The sequence below is a fragment of the Natrix helvetica genome (assembly GCF_964273705.1).
Source record: "Natrix helvetica genome assembly, chromosome: 3".
Taxonomy (NCBI): Eukaryota; Metazoa; Chordata; class Lepidosauria; order Squamata; family Natricidae; genus Natrix; species Natrix helvetica.
Genome location: NC_138549.1, coordinates 31,052,120 through 31,073,545, shown reverse-complemented (window position 1 = coordinate 31,073,545; position 21,426 = coordinate 31,052,120). Strand labels below are relative to the sequence as shown.

General features: G+C 37.0%; 1 protein-coding gene across 1 annotated transcript; it reads right to left on the bottom strand.

Moving 5' to 3' along the window:
• Window positions 1-606: 606 nt before the first annotated feature.
• LAMP1 (lysosomal associated membrane protein 1) lies at window positions 607-21,293 on the bottom strand. Its single transcript, XM_081947303.1, has 9 exons — window positions 21,073-21,293; window positions 11,602-11,720; window positions 5,700-5,916; window positions 5,206-5,364; window positions 4,511-4,728; window positions 3,854-3,976; window positions 2,921-2,987; window positions 2,416-2,586; window positions 607-1,542 (listed from the first exon to the last, which is right to left on the bottom strand). The coding sequence occupies exons 1-9, from the start codon at window positions 21,119-21,121 to the stop codon at window positions 1,403-1,405; spliced, it is 1,263 nt and encodes a 420-aa protein (XP_081803429.1). The 5' UTR covers window positions 21,122-21,293; the 3' UTR covers window positions 607-1,402.
• Window positions 21,294-21,426: the final 133 nt, after the last annotated feature.

The following is a 21,426-nucleotide window of genomic DNA, read 5'->3' as shown; positions in this document are numbered from 1 at the left end:
TTCTGAATAGTGAACCTTGATAGAATCAAAAACACCAGGAGTTACACCTTACAGCAAATTAGAAAACATTTTTTTATGTTTCTTTCTACTTTTGTGCATGCAACTGTGGTGAGCAAAATGCTTCATGTGAAGTTGTGCCCTGAATAATCTGCTTCATCCCAAAACTGTCAGTTGTACAACAGCTGCAGTCTCCCATGAGCTGCTAATGGGTAGTTATTTTGTCAAGGAATAACCAAGTTGTGTTTTTTTTTCTTATTCAATCTACTATTTTGTAACATTTTAGCTTGCTGTGACATTGCTTTATCTCTATGGATAAATCTATAGCAAACATGAGCTCAGGTCTAGGTGTGACAAGGAAATTCCATAAACACAGACCTACTTGTTTAATGGTAAATTCCTCCACCCCCCACAAAAGGCAAAAAAAAAAAAATCAACTATGCAAGGACTGAAGGAAGATTATTTGAAATACAAAACGTAGATTAATATTTTAGGCTTATAGTTACAACTAAGAATCTGAGGTAAGAGAGTTAGCCTCCAAACTTTACAAACAAATTTACTTCAAAATCAAAGCAGCTTTGTAATTGCTTAAAAGAACACTGCGGAACATACAGAAAAGTCTTTATTAGCATTGTTACAGGCAATGCATTCATAACTGATCCTTGCAGTGTACAGTCCCAGCCAGAGTCAAAGCAAGAATTAGCAGATTGAAATTTATTGTACACATGTGCAGAAACAGGATCTCCTTTGAACTTCCAACAAAAGAGACTGAAATTCACTTTACCAAAAATAAAGTAACACCCATTTTCATGTAAAAAAGGGCCAGCTCCTACTAAGCTGACAGACCAAAAATAGATCAAGAGTTAGCCACATTTTATTTTCACACTTTGCATATACCAAGCTTAGCATTTAAAGATTAATGATACACACCTAGGTAGAGGCAAAGTGGGAATAGCAGAGGTTGGTTGGTCAATCATTACTGTAAATGCAGTAAAACGTAGGTCAGCACAGGTTGGTAGTACCAGAAAGTGGAAATTTCCCTTTGTTAAATACAATTAATCTGAATTTAAGTGGAGTATGAAGCAACTATATCATCCTCATTTAAGTAGTTGACATTATAAACCATGCCAATTCAGAAAAGCATTCATAAAATTTCAGCCTGTTTCTAGATGGGCAGTATTTAACCCATTAGCAAAATTAAACAGAACTAAAGTTATCCTTTGTGCATCGGTAAATGCCACAAGATGGATTTCACATTTAGTAAAGCAGACACTGCAAGAAACAGTTGTAAGGAAAAGATTGTGCTCCCTCATAAATCTAACTGAGGAGAAGATGGGGGAGGGGAATCAATTTTCTGCTTCTTGCAACTGCTGTTTTCCATGCTGGTTTAATTCAGTGCAAATCATTAAATTGTTTGATAACCAGCATGGCTACGCTTTCGGCCAATTAAATATGCAATCAACACTATGAGGACAAGTCCAGCAAGGGCTGCACCAACTACAATAGGAATCAACATATTATTTTCATCCAGCTGACATTCTTCCACTGAAAGAAAAATAAATAAATTTAATTCAATTTTATATAGATAAAAGAGCAAGACAAATACAATGTAATTCTTTCAATAGAGTATTATAATTTGCCAAAGAATCTGACTGAACCCAAACTACTTATTTATTACACTAGATGTAAAATTACCATCTGACAGAATTGTATTTGTACCACTTAGAATACAGTGGTAAACATCTATAGATTGACACAGAGAACTAACTTTAATATTACAAATACGACTGGAGTCTCATTGTGCTAGACTAGAATATGATTTGTTATAATCACTGAATAAAATAGTATTCCCATATTATTAGGACAAATTGTATGCCTTAAAACAATATGTAAAACCAGCCTAGGAGTTATTTGGGAAAAAGCCATCTCCATTCAAATTAAAGAAATGCAATTTGACACTTCACTTGCAATGATCAAATAAAATGCATAATTTTCCAATGATCCTAGTGGTAGAATTCTTTATCTCAGCTTTAGCCAGTTCTGCTATATAAAATAATTTATTTTGATTTTCAAAAATTAGATTCTACCTTCCAGGAGAAACCAGGCAGAGTGTTAATTTCCAATTTGAAATGGCAAAGAGATGTTTATTTACCATAAATATGTGCCATTTCTTAAGAGAAAACTCAAATGGGTATTAATTTCAATTACCCATTCTGTTTTATTCTTTTTCAATGTAGAATTTGTCTGCATGCCATAGAAATTGCAGTGTTGACTCTTAGAACACTTTTTTCAACACTGTTTTGAAGGAACATGGGCCTAAATTGCTTAAAAATACATTTAAACAAAACATTTCAATTGCTTCTTAGGAATGTGTATTTGCAATTAGCTATATTTTAAATCTGTATTCATAGACCTTACCAGCTCCAAATTTGTATCCTGCAATCTTGAAAGCTTGAACTTGAACATTGTATATATTGAGAGCAGCTTTGTCTGAAACCTGAATTATCTCTTCTGCCACACACTTGTAAGATTTTCCAATTGTAGTTCTTAGGGCACTTAGGCTATTGTTGATAGCACTGAAATTTTTGTCTGCAAAAGATTTACAGAAACAATCCAAATTAGAAACAACCTTGGTTTAAAAAACTAGTGAGAGGAGGATGTAGAACTGAACTAAAAGTGAGCAGTCAACCATTGCTGCTGATATTCTGCCCTCCATCAAACAGTTAAGTTCAAATCATGACTGACAATTTGATCAAAGACTCTACGGCTTAAATACTTGGTTTTTTTTTTTAAGGATTTGGTAGACCATTTAGAGAAAAGGAATAAATAATGTACGTTAGTGCTAATTTAGGAAACGTGAAAGGAATTTAATTGAGAAGTTTAAACTTTTAAAACACATCTTATAAAGGAATTGAATTCTTACCTTTAGCTTCAGGAAGATATGCGCTCAGGAGGATACCATGCAGGAAGTACTTCTCAGTACTTGAATTCTTTTAAAAAAACAGATTTAATGTCTTATTAATTTCATTTTTCTTAAAAAAAAAGCTACTTGTGTTTGCAGTTCAAATACTTTGCAGTTTTTAATTCAGAGGAAACACACCTAATGTGTGAAGTTTGAAAAATTATATTCTAATGTCTAGCAGCGGTAATTAAAACTTTTTAGAAATATTCTACAATCTGCAAATTAAGAACCTCTTGTTCTCTTGTTCAGCAACTGTTCAAAGTTATCATGATGCAGAATAAGTGATACTTACAACTGGCCCTCCAAATACCAGCCATTGCAGCACCCTCAATCAATCATGTGATCATACTCCAAGGGCATTCGCTACTGGCTCACACTTGTGATGATTGCAGCATCCTGCTATTATCATCTGCAACCTGCCTTGCCAGTTTCCCATAAGCATAATCAATGGAGAAGCTGACAGAGGTTGAACTTGCTCCCTCCACTTTCCTGTAGTTTCCCTCTGCAGCAACCCCCCCCCCCCGCAGTGCTTATGACTGCCAGACCACTGCAGCCATCCCCCATATAGTTACATTCAGTGAAAATCACTCTTCCATTGGTCTGCTTGCCTCCAGAAGTTGTGAATGCCCCAACACTGGAAGTCTTTAAGAAGATGTTGGATAGCCATCTGTCTGAAACAGTATAGGGTTTCCTGCCTAGGCAGGAGGTTGGACTAGAAGGCCTCCAAGGTCCCTTCCAACTCTACTATTGTATTGTATTGTATTGCTTACAAGCTTCCCAGGACTTATGACTTCCTGCCGCTTCCCCATTGACTTTGCAGGTCAGAAGCCGGCAAGAAGTCGTAAGTTAAAGTCATGTGCTTACTTAATGTGCTATACATTGAATTATGCTTACCTGTGCAAAATTGAGTGAAATGTTGGTGGTTCCAAAAGTTACATTTAAAGTAACTGTGTTGTTATCACACTTCCCAAAAGACTTTGCATTTGGTGGAATATTCAACACTTTTGAAAGAACGGTCTTTTGAAAAAAAACATTGTGATAGAAAGTTTAAGCTTCACATAGAAGAAAAAGTAGCAATTATCGTTATGTACTATTTTAGTTTAATTGTATCTATCCAAATAGTAAAGAACTGTTATATGTCTCACAATTATTTATAATAATAGTTAGTCTGATTAAAGGTTTTTAAAATATTCACAGTTGAAAGCAGTTGTTTTAATCATTCTAACCTTGCAGTATGATTAAAACTTTGTTTTAAAGCTGGAAGTAAACTTTTCAAAGCTATCTTATTAAGGCATACTTTATGTAACCCAAACGCACACATATATAGATACAACAATAATATTATTTTACTTGTATACCACCCAAAGTTGCTGTATGAGATGGGAAGTTTCTAAATTTAACAAAAATAAATGGAAATGAATTATGAAAAAATGTTCTACATGTACAGAATACTAGAACTACTACTTAAGAGTGATGAGACTTTAAAAATATGCTCCCGTTGCAAGGATCTGATCTTTTGGAAAGTATAAAATATATTAAAAATTTATGTACCTTATTTTGTGCACTGTAGGTGAGATTAACTTGCAGAGCCATAGAAGCAAGTAAGCACATCCCAGATGAATCATTTATACTATATTGTCCAACTTCTGGTTTTAATGAGGGTGGTACACTGGTCGTTGTAACAACAGTAGTTGAAGGTATGTGAGTTGATGGTAGGTGAGTAGTGATTATGGGACTACTAGTAGGTTTGTCTTCATAACAAACTGTGTCTAAAAAGCAATAACTACAAATCACAAGGCTGGAACACTTTACTGAAAAATTATGAACCCCTTATTTCCAATAGCCAGGAGAAATGCCATAAACATTAACCGAATGCCCCAAAGCAATGGATGGAACCACAGAGCTCCTTCAACAATAATTACCAAACTGGAATTTTAAAAATGTGACAGAAAGGGAGAATCTGCTCTTTTTTTCTTTAAATGCATCCCTAAATAGGCCACTCACATATAACCCCCAAGTGCATATGCCCAACAATAGTAATTGTTTTTAAAATATGTTTTAAAGTTACACGATGATTCAGTGAAATCCAGCACTCTACTAAGCCTGCAATGTGTTCTTTTCTTAGAAGTCCATGTTATTAAAACAATTACAAAACTGTCAAATAGTTTCAGATGAAAGTGGATAAGTGCTAGACTTAGACTGAATAGAAATACTTGTTAGTGTTGTTACTCTTTAGAAGTACTTACCTTTCTTACTGAGGGTGTTATTTGTAACGTATGCTTCAATTGTAACATTACTAAGAAAAACAGACACTTTTCCCCCAGTTATTGACTTGTTGCTAAAGCATACATATTTTGTATTTAAGTCTGCTTGAATATCGGTTCCATTTTTTACTTCTTTTAGTTCTGTAGCAAGAAACAGACAGTAGTTTATGATTCTTCAGATAATTCTATACAAGTGAAACCCAACATTATTATTTATTAGACATTATACCCCATCTTCCAATCAAGGGCTCAAGTCCTTATGTACAGTGCTTTTTCCTCCTATTTTTCTCCTCATGATGCAGAGAGGTTGCTCAAGATTGTAAAAGTCTAGCCCAAAGCCACCCAGGGAGTATCTGAAGCTCATGATGGATCAGTACCCCAAGTCTTTCTGTTTCTAATCCAACACCTTTACCAATTACACTACCCTGTGCAGTGGATTTTGAAAACCTTAAAAAAAGCAAAACCTTTTCACTTACCTCCACCAGATGAATTGGGGAAAAGGGAAGAATCATCCAAGTTGAATTTGAACGCCAAAGCACTGACCACGTAGAGAGATGATTTTTTCTCAAATGTCATATTTAATGAATGTCCTTTGCCAAATCCAACTACAAGAATTTCTTCAGGAGTTTTCTGGTTGCCACAGGTGCTAGCATTCATTTCATGAGCCTCAGATGGAAGTGTGAAGTTTACATTCTAACAGACATAAGAGATTATTTATATTTAACACCTGTACATTTAACATGCAATCCCCCATGATTTTACCTCATGTTTGAAGTGAACTTCCTTCAACAAGCCCACAATAGTATATAATAGATTATTACATATTCATTTGAGTGGGAAGGCCACAAATAATTTATAAAAGATGATCTAACAAGTATGTATTTATTTTGTATCCCACCTGTATTATTTTTACACATAACTCAAAGTGGTAAATGTATCTGCTACACCTCCTGCCTATTTCCCCCCACAACAATCTTGTTAGAATATCATGGGTGAATATGGATTTATACACAAATCTGCCAAATCTCAAACTAATAAATCAATTTTTGATCATTTATTTTTATATGCCCAGCATTGATAATGAGCACTTCAAACATGTAATTCCTTCATCATACAATGGTCAATCTTTCCCAATTCCTTGGCAACATTAACACATGCCCATATATTTGTAGCAGCCTTGACATCTACATCCATTCTCGTTATACACAGAATTGAGATGGTTCTGGAGCAAAACTTTTCAACCACACCTTATCATTTAATTTTAATTTTATATTCTAAAAAGCTTTTCTTAGGAGGGGCAGAGGCAAAGAATAATAATTAGAAATGTTTACACTGTGCGCACAATTATTAGGCAAGTGAGTATTTTGACCATATCGTCCTTTGTATGCATATTTTCCATTTCCAAGCTGTAAATTTATAAACTTACAATACAATACAATAGCAGAGTTGGAAGGGACCTCTTCTAGTCCAACCCCCTGCCTAGGCAGGAAACCCTACACCTATAGCCATAACCAATGGCTATTCAACATCTTCTTAAAGACTTCCAGTGTTGGGTTATTCACAACTTCTGGAGCATTGCGCAGGTGCTGTATGCTCCGTGCACATAAGCGCCGAAGGTAGAGGGTGGGCAGGCGGGCCCTCTGGAGCACCGTATTGGAACGGTACCCGGTGCTCCTGGCAGGCACCAGTACACCTGTACCAGGGCATACCACCTGCAACCCACCACTGAAGACCATGATTTTTATGCAGGACAATGCTCCATTGTGTGCATCAAAATATTCCACTGTGTGGCTAGCCAGTAAAGGTCTTAAAGATGAAAGAATGACATGGCCCCCCCTTTCTCACCTGACTTAAATGCTATTGAGAACTTGTTAAATGGGAGAGTTATGGTGAAGGAAAACAGTACTAGCTATCTGAACAGTGTCTGGGAGGCTGTGGTTGCTGTCGCACAAAAAGCTGATCATCAACAGATCAAGAAACTGACAGACTCCATGAATCGAAGGCTCATGACTGTTATTGAAAAGAAGGGTGGCTGTATTGGTCACTGTGTTTTTTTTTAACTGTCAGAAATGTTTATTTGTAAATTTTGAGTTTTTGTTTAGTATTCTCACTTTAACAGTTGAAAATAAATGAGATGGGAAAATTTTCATTTTTCATGTAGTTGCAAAATAATTGCGCACACTAATAGTTGCCCAATAATTGTGCACACATAGTTATTCTCCTAAGAAAGCCACAATCTCATTTTTACTTTCTTGAATATTCAGGTTTGAGTATTAATATTTTGGATTGCCTGAGAGGACTGTAGTTGTTCAATAATAAAATTAATCCTCCAAAATACAGCCTGCCTAATAATTGTGCACACAATGTAATGCTAACTTCCAGTGAAGAAATAGTAAACTGAAGATGATTCCACTAAAAGTGGAGCCAACAACTGTTGTGGCCTGCCAGCGGCCATCGGAGTTGGCAGCAGAGTCGGACAGTGAGGAGGTTGGGGAAAAGCATGGGCCAGTCCTGGAGGCCTGGGAAGGCTCAGACAAGGGCTCTGCATTGGAGGCAGAGAAGGGGCCGAGGCCGTCTGGCAGTGATCAGGTGCCTATGGAGCTAGACAGGAGTAACACAGAGGAACAGCTATAGCCTGTGCACATGCGCAGAGCTGCCAGAAGAAAAGAACAACTCAGAAATCAGGGTAGAGTTGGGAGTAAAGTCACAGGTGGCAGGCTTTTGCAGAAAACAATTCGTTTGGTCGTTAGATTCGTTTCAGGAGTGTGAAGATCTGCCTGTGAATCTCAGAGATTCTGTGCCCAGTCTTTCTTTGCACAGCACCTCATTTGGAAAATATTTACATGGCAGCTTTCCAAGATAGATATGATCTGTCATCATAAATATTCCTCTGAAAGACTGTTTGCCAGGCCTTGCTGAACGTGAATGAGAGGAATTCACAATCGTTTAATAAAAGGGGTTTTGTTGGGACCAGGACTCTGCCTCATGCTTTTTGGGGAAGCCTAGGTCAGAACAACAACCACAGCAGAATGAAGAGATAGTTGGCTCTCTGAAATTCCTTTCTGGATAAGAAGTGGATCTGAGATCATATACAAATGCTTCAGAGAGCTACTCCTAATGAGGAGACAGAAAGACAGTGGGATTCCAGTGGCTGTAGAAGTCTAAGATATGATGGATTAGCCATTTTCCTATAACAGCAGTCAGTGCTTTCAAAAGAACATTGAATTCCCATATTTCCTTTTCTAACCACTTTTGGAAATTGCTTGATTTCTTTTCAACTGTTAAGATGCAAAAAGAGTGATTGAACTTTGATTTTGGAAAGTTTCAAACAGATTGAGGTACAGATGGATTTGAAATAAGATTTTGGAAATAACTAGAGGAAGCCTTCCTGTGAGAAAATGATTTTGTTTTGAATTCTAAAAAAATAAAAGATAGGTAAGACTTTGAAAGTTGGATGCTAGAGGAATGAAAAGATTACACGAGAACATTAAAGGAGATCAATTAAATCTGACATGCTAATACAAACGAAGCAAAATATTTTAACATTTGATATATTGAAGAATATTTTTAAGGGACCCAGAAAATCTTTTAAGAATGCCTCTAGACAAAGATTGTGTTAGAAGATGTTATGTAAAAGGGAACACGTTTTACCTGACAAGGTTGAAACCGATATGAAAGTGGATTTAAAAATGGCAGGCTGTAAGTATGGTATCGGAAAGATAATTAAAAGGGATGTAATAAAACTGGATAATTTTCCAATAGTGACTTTAAAAAGAGGCTTGTTAAAACTTAGAAGAATTTTGTGAGGTTTATAAAGAAAACATAAAAAGAAATTAAAGTTTTTGGACATTATTTGAAGGGGCTAAAGATTAAAATTGTTAAAAATAAAAGGGAGGAATGCAACATATTTGATCAAGGTCAAAATAGATATTATCTCTGGACTTTTAATGGACAGTCCTTAATGAACTTTTTACTGATAAGGACTAAAATAAGAAAGGGTAAGTTACTAAAATTGTTTATACTTCTTATAAAGCAGAAAGTTGTCTCTTTATACATTTTTCATTTACTTTATTTTCTATTTTTCTTACTTTTCACTGTCTTTTCATTTGCATTATTTTTTAACTTTGCAACTGTAATTTGTTAATAAAATTAGTATTAAAAAAAGAAACATCTAATGTTACTAGTATATGTTTTTTTCTAAATAAGTAATGTAGCTGCTCACATCACATATTTGCTATTTATAATAATGATATTTGCTTTGTTATTAAGGTATGTAACAGAATTACAAGAAAGTTTAAGTCATAATAAAATGTGGAACTAAGATGGATTTCCAGTCAAGGACTATTTTTTGTATATAATAATAAAAGAGCATTGTACAAAATCTTGGATGGGTAGGATTTATACTAATAAAATGTTTCAGAACCCTGTAGCCATTTGAAAATAGTGTTAACAATATAGATACTTTATGGTTGAAACTAGGATAGGAAAAATTCAGAGTCAAATCCTCATTTAGTTCACTTTGGACCAACTTTCTTCCTTTGCAATTTCTGTATGAATAAAATGAGAAGGAACTAAATTCTTTCAAAAGAAGGTGAATTCAGTAACAAATGACTTGAAAACAACAGTGCTAATATTGTACAGTCACAAACTTAACAAAACTATTGTGCACACACATATTTGGAGTACTGCTTTAACTGCCAGACTCAGTAAGAGTAATATATTACTAAAACATGTTCTGTATAGGTAGGACAACAAAAAGCTTAAGTATCAAAGGAAAAAAGTAATATCTGTTTTAGTTTATAAGCAGTATTTTTAAGAAAAGACTTGGAAAATGTAGATGAAAGTATACCCTGCCCAATCCTCAATTTCCAAATACAGGAACAACAGAGTTCAAAGGTATTCACTGCAACAAAATGTTGGGAAATTTAGGGCAATAAAAAGTATTTCCTTATGCATATTTGAAACCATAGTTTGCTGCCATCAAATCTGGTGTTTACATACATTTAGATGGCTTTCAAAAATATTGGACAACTTGGAGGATTTGAACTATCAATGTCTATTAGGTGCAACTTCAAACTATGTTTCTTATTACCACCTACTTTACTGTTTTGCAACTTTCAAGATGCACTTAAATTGCCCATGTTAGTTCCCCATGGTAAGGCAGAGAATCCAGGAGGACTATATTGCTCTTCCCCAGATATATTTATCTATATATTTATGACTATAGTTTGACAATAATCAATAGTAAATTATTAATGATAACAAGTATCTCTTCCAATAATGTAGCTGGAGCGTTTTAGCACGGTACACATTCTACAGCTATTTATTCTGATCAATAGTTGTTTAAATAAATTAGGTCCTAAGAGGTACCAACAACTTGATATCACAGAATGTAACTTTTTTTTACAGTTTGACACCATACATATAGTATAGATTACCTGCACTGATTCACTGCAAGTAATACTTTTATCTTTCAGCAGTGAATTCATTTATTTTTTTGAATTCTTTAACGTAATATTTAAAATATAACACAAAATAGGCTGAACATATGCATGCAAAGGGAAATATGAATATGTATCTTCAAGAAAACCACGCAATTTTCCAGGCAACATATTTGGAAGTGGCTTGCCATTGCATTCTTCTTCTAGGGATTATAGAATGCCTGGCCTAGCCTGACCCAAGTGATTTCATGGCTAAGCGGGACTACAAGAACCAGCCTAGAAACTGGGAGTTCTAGGTCCACTCTAGACATGAACTCACTGGCTGACGTTGGGCCAACTATTATATCAAACTGGTTTTCACATATAAAGTACATGTTTCACAAAGTTTGTTATCATATAATCTAAAGCAGAAGAAGGTTAGTACAGGTAGTCCTCCATTTACGACCAGTCATTTAATGTTCAAAGTTACAACAGTCTCAGAAAGGGCTATTTTTTTACAACTTGTAAATAATTTCTGAGGGTCACAATCACATGACCGCATTTCATGCACTTGGCAACTGGCTCACATTCATCACCAGTTGCCCACTGCCCCGAAATCATGTAAATCAACATTTACAATTCTCTCTGCCAGTTTCCCCCAAAAGTCATTGGGGAATCTGGAAGAGAAGGCTGTAAGAGGAGGGACGGAGAGGTGCTGAAAAACTCAGTGGGACTTAGGAAGGAATGCATGGAGCTCTGTGCTTGGAGGGGAACTGAAATCATTTCGTGGGCTGCAGGACCATTTCTGAAGTGCCCTGAAGAATTCCCCCTCCGTGCATGGGGGAAATCCTTCAGCAGACAGCTCTTTCGCTCCATCTGTGGTCATAAGTTGAGAACTACCTGTGCTCTAACAACATGCATTGTCTGTTAGTATCCCTTTAAATTTCAGTAGTTTCACCTGTTTTTTACCACTCTTTGTGTCAAACTCCACTGTGAATCTCATAGAGAAATTGGCTGATAGGCATAGTTTTCCATCTCGATCTTTCACTTGAAACGATAATGCTGTTTGTAAAAACCCTATAAATATATAAAAAAAGAAAAACAAAGCAATGGATTACAATTATTTTAAAGAGCTGTATATAACTTGAGATTCAATATAATACAAATACATTCAGAAGATCTTCATGCTTTATAAAGTTCTTGTTTGTACAAGTGATCTAAACCCTTTATTATATACACAGAAAAACCTAGTCAGGATTCTAACTTATGTAGAGCTCTTATGTACATAGAAAATGATTTCAGAACAAATGCATTTATCCTACCCTGCTTACATACAATTGCTTTACAAAGCCTAGTATTTAAGAACAATCTTGTTCAATATTCCTCTATACCTCTTTTGTTGTATATGGAACAGGTTCACAAAGATTAAACATACTGAAGAGGCCTTAAGAATAAAAGCAGAATGATTAATTTGAGAGTAGTTGATTTCTTTTTGTCAACTGTTTTTGCAGCATAATTTGTATAGAGAACTCTTAACATATTGGCTAAAATACTATTTCAAAATTACTCAACTATTATACACTATTCCCGCCCCCATGTTAATGATCCTACAGATTTTTAAGAAATGAAATAACATTAATTCATTGGGGGGGGGGGGTTCCCTTGATACTAAAAGCACTACCTTACAACGTTGTGCATATTATTTCTGCCTTGGCAGGAGACAAAGTTTTAAAAGCAAGTCATATTAACTTCATCTCTTAGCTACACTTCATTAACAAGATTTCTATTATTACAGTAGAAGCTGTTGTCAATAGCAACTGCACAAACTATCACCCATAAGAGCTAATGATTTACTCAGTGACAGCGTAATTTGTATATATGACAATTCTTCAAAGACCTGCATTTTAAAAATGTATTGCTTGTGCATTGAATTCTCAAGAAACAACTTCCCTGTAATATCATTTTCCTACCTTAAACTTACAATTAGTAATTTTGTTTACACAACCATACAAATCTATAGCATCTTTCTACAGTAGAGTGTAGGATAGGACAAAATGGGTTTGCCATTACTGTTACAATATAGCTGCACATTTTTCTTGTGTATGCACTATTCCTACTTAGAGAAATAGTCCTTCAAATATATACATAATGTGGCAAAAGCTCTTCTGTGTCAATGCTTTATCCAAGCTTCATACAGGATGCATAATGAATGCCAACACACAAGTTATTTGAAAGGATACACACAGGAACAAGAACAGATGATATCGGTGCTACTAACAATGCAGCACTATAGAATATTGTAGAATTTTCTGGCACGATTGTCATAAATAGCTTTTTACAAATTATTTAAAAATTGCTCCTAATATTCTAGTGAGATTTCCTTAAATCTAAAAACCTAATGAACATGAGGACTAAGATGGGAGGCTATGGAGTATATTTAGTAGAAGAAAAAAGTTCATTTTCAGCATTTAGGGTGCTAACAAATCTTCCCTTGACAACTGCTTTGCCCTAGGGAGAACTGATAGCTCAAAACAAGATTTTTTGGCAGATTAATTAATCTGCTCGTGCCATTTAGGTCAACTCTTCAGACTACCTACAAACAGCTATAACCACACAGTTGTTTTTACAGGGTCAGTACTAGCTTCACTACTAGAATTATACAGCATGGTATTCTCAGTCTGACCTCTGTACTTGGGGAGAGAAGGAAAAATATTTACCTGATTAAGTTTCCTTCCCTATAAATAATTTAGTTATGAACTGAAATTTTCTAACACTCCCAGCTAGGAACAGCTGATGCTATTGCAAACAAAGCAATACACAGGTTTAAATAATTGCAGACTGAGGTGCTGAACGGTGCAAATGTTATAAGCTAGGATTGTCTCATTTTAAAAAATAGTTACTCCGAGGGGGTGATGTGCCTAGTGAATATTGCATAAGGCCTAAAGAAGGCTTCCCTCTTCTCCCACTTGGAATCATAATATTGCACAACTTTGGGCATCCATGCATATGAAGACTTACTGAAGTTCAAAAGCCATGGTAAAATTAGAGTAGAGTCAAGAACAGTCTTCTCCACAATGCTCAGAATTATTTAAAAGTATAATAATAGAATATTAGCCAGAATATGCATCCCAGTCAAGAAGTACTTCTTAACTCTGTTTCAAGAGGAGACTGAAGTAAATAATCACCAGACTCCAAGATCTTGTTGCAACAAAAGCTTTCTTCAAAATATATCTCTTGTTCATAAACATAGCTAAAAAACACAAGCTGCCAATAAAATATGCAGAAAAGCACCTGGTATAAACGTTAAGACAAAGCAAAATAGTTCTTCAAAAAAGAATTCGAGCAAAGAAAACACCAGGACAATGTGTGCTGAAAGAACTAGCATAGAAGCTGAATGCTTTGCTTCTCACTGTTGAGGTCATAGGATAGATTTCTCTGCCAAAGCTGATTTTTTCAGAGGGAATGCCAGATGAACGGAAACAAATGTAGGTGAAGAAAAAATATTCATAAGTGTACAAATTAAAAGGAATAAATCCTCAGATCCATACAATATTGAAAGTTTTCTTCAAAAAATATGAAATTGATAACCTTTTTTAAAAATGAAACTGCTCTTTAAAATTAGGATTCATTTCCAGGATTTAAAAACAGTTAAAAGGACCCTAATGTTTGGAAACGTATTGCGTGGAGATAAAGAATACCATGGTCCAGTTAGCTTAATAACTGTTCCAATAAAAATTGTTGAAAAATTATTAAAGATTTAAGTAGATAGAATAGTGAATTTGACTGAAAAGAAACCAATATAGCCTCCACAATATTAATCGGCTAGACTTTGGTGAAGGTGAGAAAAGGCAGGCTAACAAGGGAAATATATCTAATGTTTTATAAATGACCTCAACAAAAACTCCTGAAAAATTCAATGGCCAGGAGGTAGGAGGATAGGTAGACCAATTGTTACACCAGAGAGATATCCATAGTAGGCCTCTCAAGGATCAGCACTGTAACCTACAATTGTTAATGTATTTGTAAGTGAATTAGAGTCCAGGATGAGCAGTGAGGTGGCCATGATACCACATTGTTCAGGGTGACAAAGATTCTATAAGAGCGCTAAAGGATCCAACCTATTTGAGTAGCCATCAAATTTAAAAATAAAATTCAGTCATAAATCACCTTAATACATCTGCATACAAAATATCACAAATGTAGTGGGAGCACTGTTGACAGTGACTGATAAGGGAAAAGACTATAGACTCACACTGGAGAGCTTGATGGCAATATCAATTCTCTGTGCAGCTGCTTTTAGAACTATATTCCACACCTTGAATCCTTAGACCAGCGATGGCGAACCTTTTTTGGCTCGCGTGCCACAAGTGGGGGGAGCGCAGGGGGGTCGTGTGCGGGCATGCCGCACCCATAATGCAATGCGTGACCCCCCCAGTGCGCATGCGCGCACAACGTGCGACCCCCCATTTTTACATGCTTTTTTCGCCCTCCCCAGGCTCCAGAGGCTTTATAGGAGCCTGGGGAGGGTGAAAAGAGCCTCCCCCCCCCCCCGAGACCCTCCAGAGGCTTCAGGGACGGTCCGGAGGCTTCCCTGAAGCTTTCGGAACGCTTAAAACGACCCTCCGAGCAAACCGGAAGTTGCTCGGAGGGTCGTTTTAAGCGCTCCGAAGGCGTCAGGGAAGCCTCCGGACCGTCCCTGAAGCCTTCGGAACGCTTAAAACCACCCTCCGAGCAAACCAGAAGTGACTTCCGGTTTGTTCGGAGGGTCGTTTTAAGCGCTCTGAAGGCGTCAGGGAAGCCTCCGGACGGTCCCTAAAGTCTCCGAAGGGCTTGGGAGGCTCTTTTCACCCTTCCCAGGCTCCTATAAAGCCTCTGGAGCCTGGGGTGGGGGCGAAAAATGGCTTTTAAAAAGGTGAACTCAGCTGGCCAGCGCACGCATGCGCGCTGGCCAGCTGACAGGGCAGCGCGTCGCGTGCCCTGACAAATGGCTCCGCGTGCCACCTGTGGCATGCATGCCTAGGTTCGCCACCACTGCCTTAGACCTAATTGAATCCTTAGACCTATGATTGATAAATTATGTAATATGTAAATTTATTGTAAGACTATATCTTGAGTTTTGCGCTCAATCCTGGTCAATGAATTTTAAAGATGTTATTACAGAATTGGAAAAGGTATAGTAAAAGTCAAAACAAAATGGGGAGTTGAAGATCTGCTATGAGCAATTCATTGATGTATGGCACAAATAATGTTGTCAAAGACAATCCCCCGACCCCATTGCAGGACTAGATTTGCTCTGTATGCAGGGGTTTTCCTATCCCTACCCCAGCAAAAAAAAGTGTAGTTAAACTGAAATCTGCTATCGGCAAATTATCGGTAACAATTTTGACGACTAAATGGATTAGATATATTTGTGGAAGAGAAGGCTACTAATATTGATGAATGTTTATGTCCTCTTACATCATAGGCAGCATGTTTTATTTACTGCCTGCTGATAGGGTAAGGATGCTGTCACCAACCTGACCATATATCTCAAATGCATCAAATTGATTACTGATATGAAATGTTATACTAGATGGGCAGATGGTTTGCTCAACAATTTTTCCCCCTTCTTCTGTTCATTATTTCTCTTATTCCCCATGTTTTCTTTCATCCTTTTTTCCATCCAGCTATTCCTTATCCCTCTCTGTATTTTCCCCATTTTGTTATTTCCCTTGAAAAAGGGCTATGGTAACATATATAGATATAGTTTATGTATAGGAAAAAAAGTTGATATAAATTATAAATCAGTAGTAACTGTTTTCATTGGCATTATTTGTACTGGTACTTCTCCTTTTTCAGGTCTAGCTTCTAGATACTATACAAATTTGCATATAATGTAGCACCCTTTTTTCTTTTTTTAAGAGTAGCTACAAATAACTTTATAGCGCTACCGAATAAGATTTTCCTAATATTAAAAAAGTCTGACATCAGATTATGTGCAGGATTTATTATACCCTGTTTAAAGTTCTTGGTTTTTTGTCCAAATTAACTGGGCTTGTAGAATCTCAACACAGATGCTATTCCAGTGCATGTAGCCCTTGTACTGTAAGTGTTAAAAAGTGCGCAATTTAGATCCAAATTATGGTAGAAGTATTATTACATCCTCTGCCCTTCATGTTTTTGGATATACATATCATCAAATCTACATCTAATCAAAACTAAGGGCAGCACTGCTTCCTATCAGAAAAGATACACATTGCAACCCAGCATTCTGCATAACTCCAAATATTTTTTCTGTTATGATTTTGTCCACTATTAAAAAATGGAAGTAAAGTTGTAATCTAGATCTACTCCTAAGTAAATTGTATAATCGTATTATACTGTCATGTCTATATAATTCTGTCCTGATTCTATTAAAACACAGAATATTTTGGGAGGTCAAATGGATCTTGAGAATAGCACATATGAGCACAAGAACATAGGGGAAGTTAAAACAAAAAATAGGCATTTCCTGTATGAAGTCTATAGTTTTCTTAAATATCAAGCCACTTTATTCCTTCAATTCTTTCTGTCTATTTGATCTCTAAAAGCACTATGTCTCATTTTAAGTTACAAAAGTGCCCTCATCAGCTGAGCTCATAGGCAGATGTAAAGACTTTACTACAAATGGTGGAGAATCCAGTCCATTATTTATTATAAATCTGGAATTGAACCTAGGTCAACCAAACAACTATTTCCCATATAAAAACTGTGTCACTTTCAAAGTAGAATTTTAAAACCCTTACCGTGTTTTCCCGAAAATAAGACAGGGTCTTATTTTCTTTTGACCCCCCCAAAAATAAGCACTTGGCCTTATTTTCGGGGAGGTCTTATTATTTTGAGGTGCAGGAAGCAGCGAGCGTGGTTATCTCATGGCTGCTGCTGTGTTGCAATATTTTCAGGGAGGGCTTATTTTCAGGGGAGGATTTATTTTAGCATATGTGCTCAAAAGCAAGATTGGGTTTATTATCCAGGGAAGTCTTATTTTCAGGGAAACAGAGTAGTTGTATACAGAGCAATTATATGGAAAAATTGCAACTGACTACAATATGTTATTGTATCTTTGTGTTTGATTGCTACTATCTTTATATTTCCTGGACTCCAACTGAATTGGGAAGTAAACTGCATAAATTAATAAATATATTTCTGTAGAGAATAACAATCGATTAGTAGTTTAATTTTGAAACTTTTGTGGCTATGAAAGTCACATATCATGGCAATAAATTGCAATTTCCAGCCAATAGTGTTCTAGTTCAAATTTCATGCTGGATTAGCTTTTTTAAAGTCAAAAGCAACTCTAAAAGAGAATTTTATTTGCATGCTTTTAAAAGAAGGTATAGAAATATGTTATTTCTATAAGGCATAATAGATAACAAACTGGCTTTCAAACAGAGAATCAAATACAAAACAAAATTCAGAGTCATATTTACGAGTTCATCTTTTAAAATTCTAGTTTTGCAATGCCTAACTACATAGATAAAACAAGAACATTTTCATCTTTGCTGATGATAAACAGGGAAGACTGACTTCACTAATTAAACAATGTCCTTTTGTTTTCCTAATCTGCTTCAATGTCACTAAAACATTGTAAACCAAATTATTCATGGATTCAACTCAGATAAAGTAAAGGTATGTTGCCATTGGAAAGCTATATTGCCATTGGAAAGCTATATTTATGAAATACTTAAGCTCAAAAAGATATTGACTTGTCATCCCCCACCCTGCATAATGTGAAAACTCTTTAACAACATAAATCATAAGCAATGAAATAAGACATATTTTCAAAGCAAGAAAGAATTAGGTAATATTTGCTGCTATGTGGAGTTTTCAAGAGTTTTTTAATCCATCTCATTTACAGAACCACAATGAAACCAGCCACTATTAAATCAATAATTTTTATGGGTATTCTTTTATATTTTATTTACAAGCTAAGAAATTGGGTATTTATTGTAGGCCAGTCTGAGGAAGAACATACAAGACTGGATTACCACAGAATTTTCTTCAGTGTGGCCAATCACAGCTAGAGTACAATATGTCAAGCCTCAGGCCTTAATATACACAAGCCTAAAGGCTTACTCCCACAAAGCATGAGCTCCATCAGAAGCACTACTTGTTTTGCCTGGACAAGCCAACAACTGACTTGTCAAAGCAAAGCTCTCCTTGCTTGTGAAGCCAGTGTGGATTGCTTTCATTATATGCTCCTCTTCTGCTCTGGCAAGTTGACAAAGTCAGGATTACTTACAATTGCTGCTCTAAAAGAATAATCCTGAATACAGAAGAAATGAGTCTTAAGATACACTCTAAATTTGAATAATTCTGTAAAATTAAACTTTATTTAAATAAGGTTTTGAACATAGTGTTTTATTATTTCAGGTAAAATATTTTGTTATAAAATTGTACAGTTCTATGGTTATGTCATTTGGCCTCTAGATTTAACAATTTATTAAAGGTATGTGGTTTATTTCTCACAAAAGTAAATAACATGAATTCATTAGTTTTATTCATATGCGGGAATCACAGATTTATAACTTTCCAAAGTCACAACATTGCACAGTCTGAGAATCTTTGGTGTAAATAGTTCATACAGTTCAATAATATTTACTCAAGTTTGTATAGGAACATACCCTATTATCATAAACACTGTAGAATCATAGTAAGTATACTGGAAACAAATACTGACATAGGAAAAAATAAAAAAAATTACTGTAATTTGGATCAATGGTAGCATATTACATGATTCTACAAAGAATCACATCTACTTTTCACAAAGTAAGGTAAAGAATACCTGGATATAGAACCAACTGAATCTTACCTGTATAATCAACCATGTGAAAAATTTGGGTTCTTTAAATGGCCACAAAGAGAGAACATTTAGAGGAGGAAAGCACAAATCCAGAAATTTCAAAGAGGAGGGGAAACAAAAGAATCAACCATTTTTTGTGGGGGAGCAAGAGTTCTGCTGTCATATGCTAAATAAGCCATGTTTAAATGACACAGCAAAATATTTTTAAATGGTTTTACTTAAAGAATACATGAGAAAAACCACAGGGAAACTCCTCAAGGATAAGATATTTACCATCTACATAAATCTGTGAACCTGGCAGTAGTTTCATAACACCAACAGCTTGTTGCCCTTTTGAGCAGGGAGAAGTTACAGCCTTCTTGTACAAAACTGCTGCTTTGAGCTATTATTCCCTCTAATGAGTAAAATGAACTAGATCCCTTCCCCCTCTGAATATATTTGGGAAGGATTTAGCACCGCTGGTCTTTTCAACTCTCACCTCTAAATTTCCTTAGTACAAGCTTTGAACAACACCTAGCCAGCATAAGTTAACGATTAGATGGCTCAGTGGCTAAGATACTGAGCTTGTCGATCAGAAAGGTCGGTAGGTTGAATCCCTAGTACAGGTCTCCAGCCTGAGCAGGGGGTTGGAGGAGATGACCTCCAAGGTCCCTTCTAACTCTGTTACTGTTACCTATGGCCCAGATCTACCTCGGGAGTTGTAAGAAATACATAATTAAGTCAAATGCATATCGGCAGCCCGAACCTAATTGGAAGGAGAATACAGCAAACCGATTCTAAAGACACGGCCAAGAAAGAAAGAAAAAAAAACGAGGCCTCCAGTAGCTTTAAAATTTCCCAATTATCCAGCATAATGGAAGGTGGAAGAGCAGCCTATTTTACATGACAGTGCCCCAAAAGGGCGAAAAAAGAAAAAGGGAAAGGAGAAAGCGGTTAGTCATTTCCTCCAAATGCTCACTAGAGGCTGGGAAAAGGCGAATTCAAAGCGCTCGGATAAATTTCAGGAAGAAGAAGAAAAGGAAGGAAGGAAAAAAGGAAAAGCACTGATTTCACTACTCCCGAGCATTGCGAAATGACGAGAGAAGGCGAAAGGAGGCCGGCGAAAAGGAAGGCGAAAGGCAGCCGCTCCGTCTCATCACGCGTTCTGTCCTGTTTTAAACATCGCTGTTTAAACCGTTTTTAAACAGCCGATCCGGTTCGGAGGCTCTTATCAAAGCCTGATCCACGCTGAGCAGAAGCGGCGGGTGGGGATCGGGTGGGGAGAAGCAGCAGGGAAAAGGAAACCGCTTTCTCCGTCATCCTTTCACCTTCTCCAAAGGCGGCCAACGGAACCGCCTCGCCAAGCAAGGAGGCGGCCAACCGGCTGAGGAAAAGCCGCCCTGCCTTTCTCCTTTTGCTAAACCGACCCTCGGGTAGGGTGGGGGGTGAGGACGGAGGGAATTCGTCCGGGAAGGGCCAGGCGAGTGCAGGGCTACGCAGGAAGGCGAGAGGCTTCCCCTGCGGGCCTTCGCCGTGAGGGAAGACGAACGGCCCACATCGCCCTGGGGGGGGGGAGAGGAGGGAGAAGAGAGAGAGAGGAGAAACCGCCGCCCCCCGGGTTACACTCACCGAGCAGGGCAGCCGCCAAGAGGAAACCCACCGCACTTCGGCCCGCCATGACGGAGCGCTCCGAGAGAGGAGGGGGAGGACGCGAAAGAAGAAGAAGAAAAGGACCGCCGCGACGAAGCTGCCAACAACCACACGGCACTCGCGGGAGAGCCGAGACCCAACGCAGCGCTGTGGAAAAAAAAAAAAACGTCCAGGGGCGCGGTCACATGACCCGGGACTTCAGCCCCACCCCCGCCCCCGCCGTCGTTATTGCCCTCGCTGTCACCTGATTCCAATTAAGACCACGCCTCCTTTATTTATTTATTTAAAAATGGAGGGAGGGGGGGAAATCAAGCCCTCGCGAGAATACCGTCA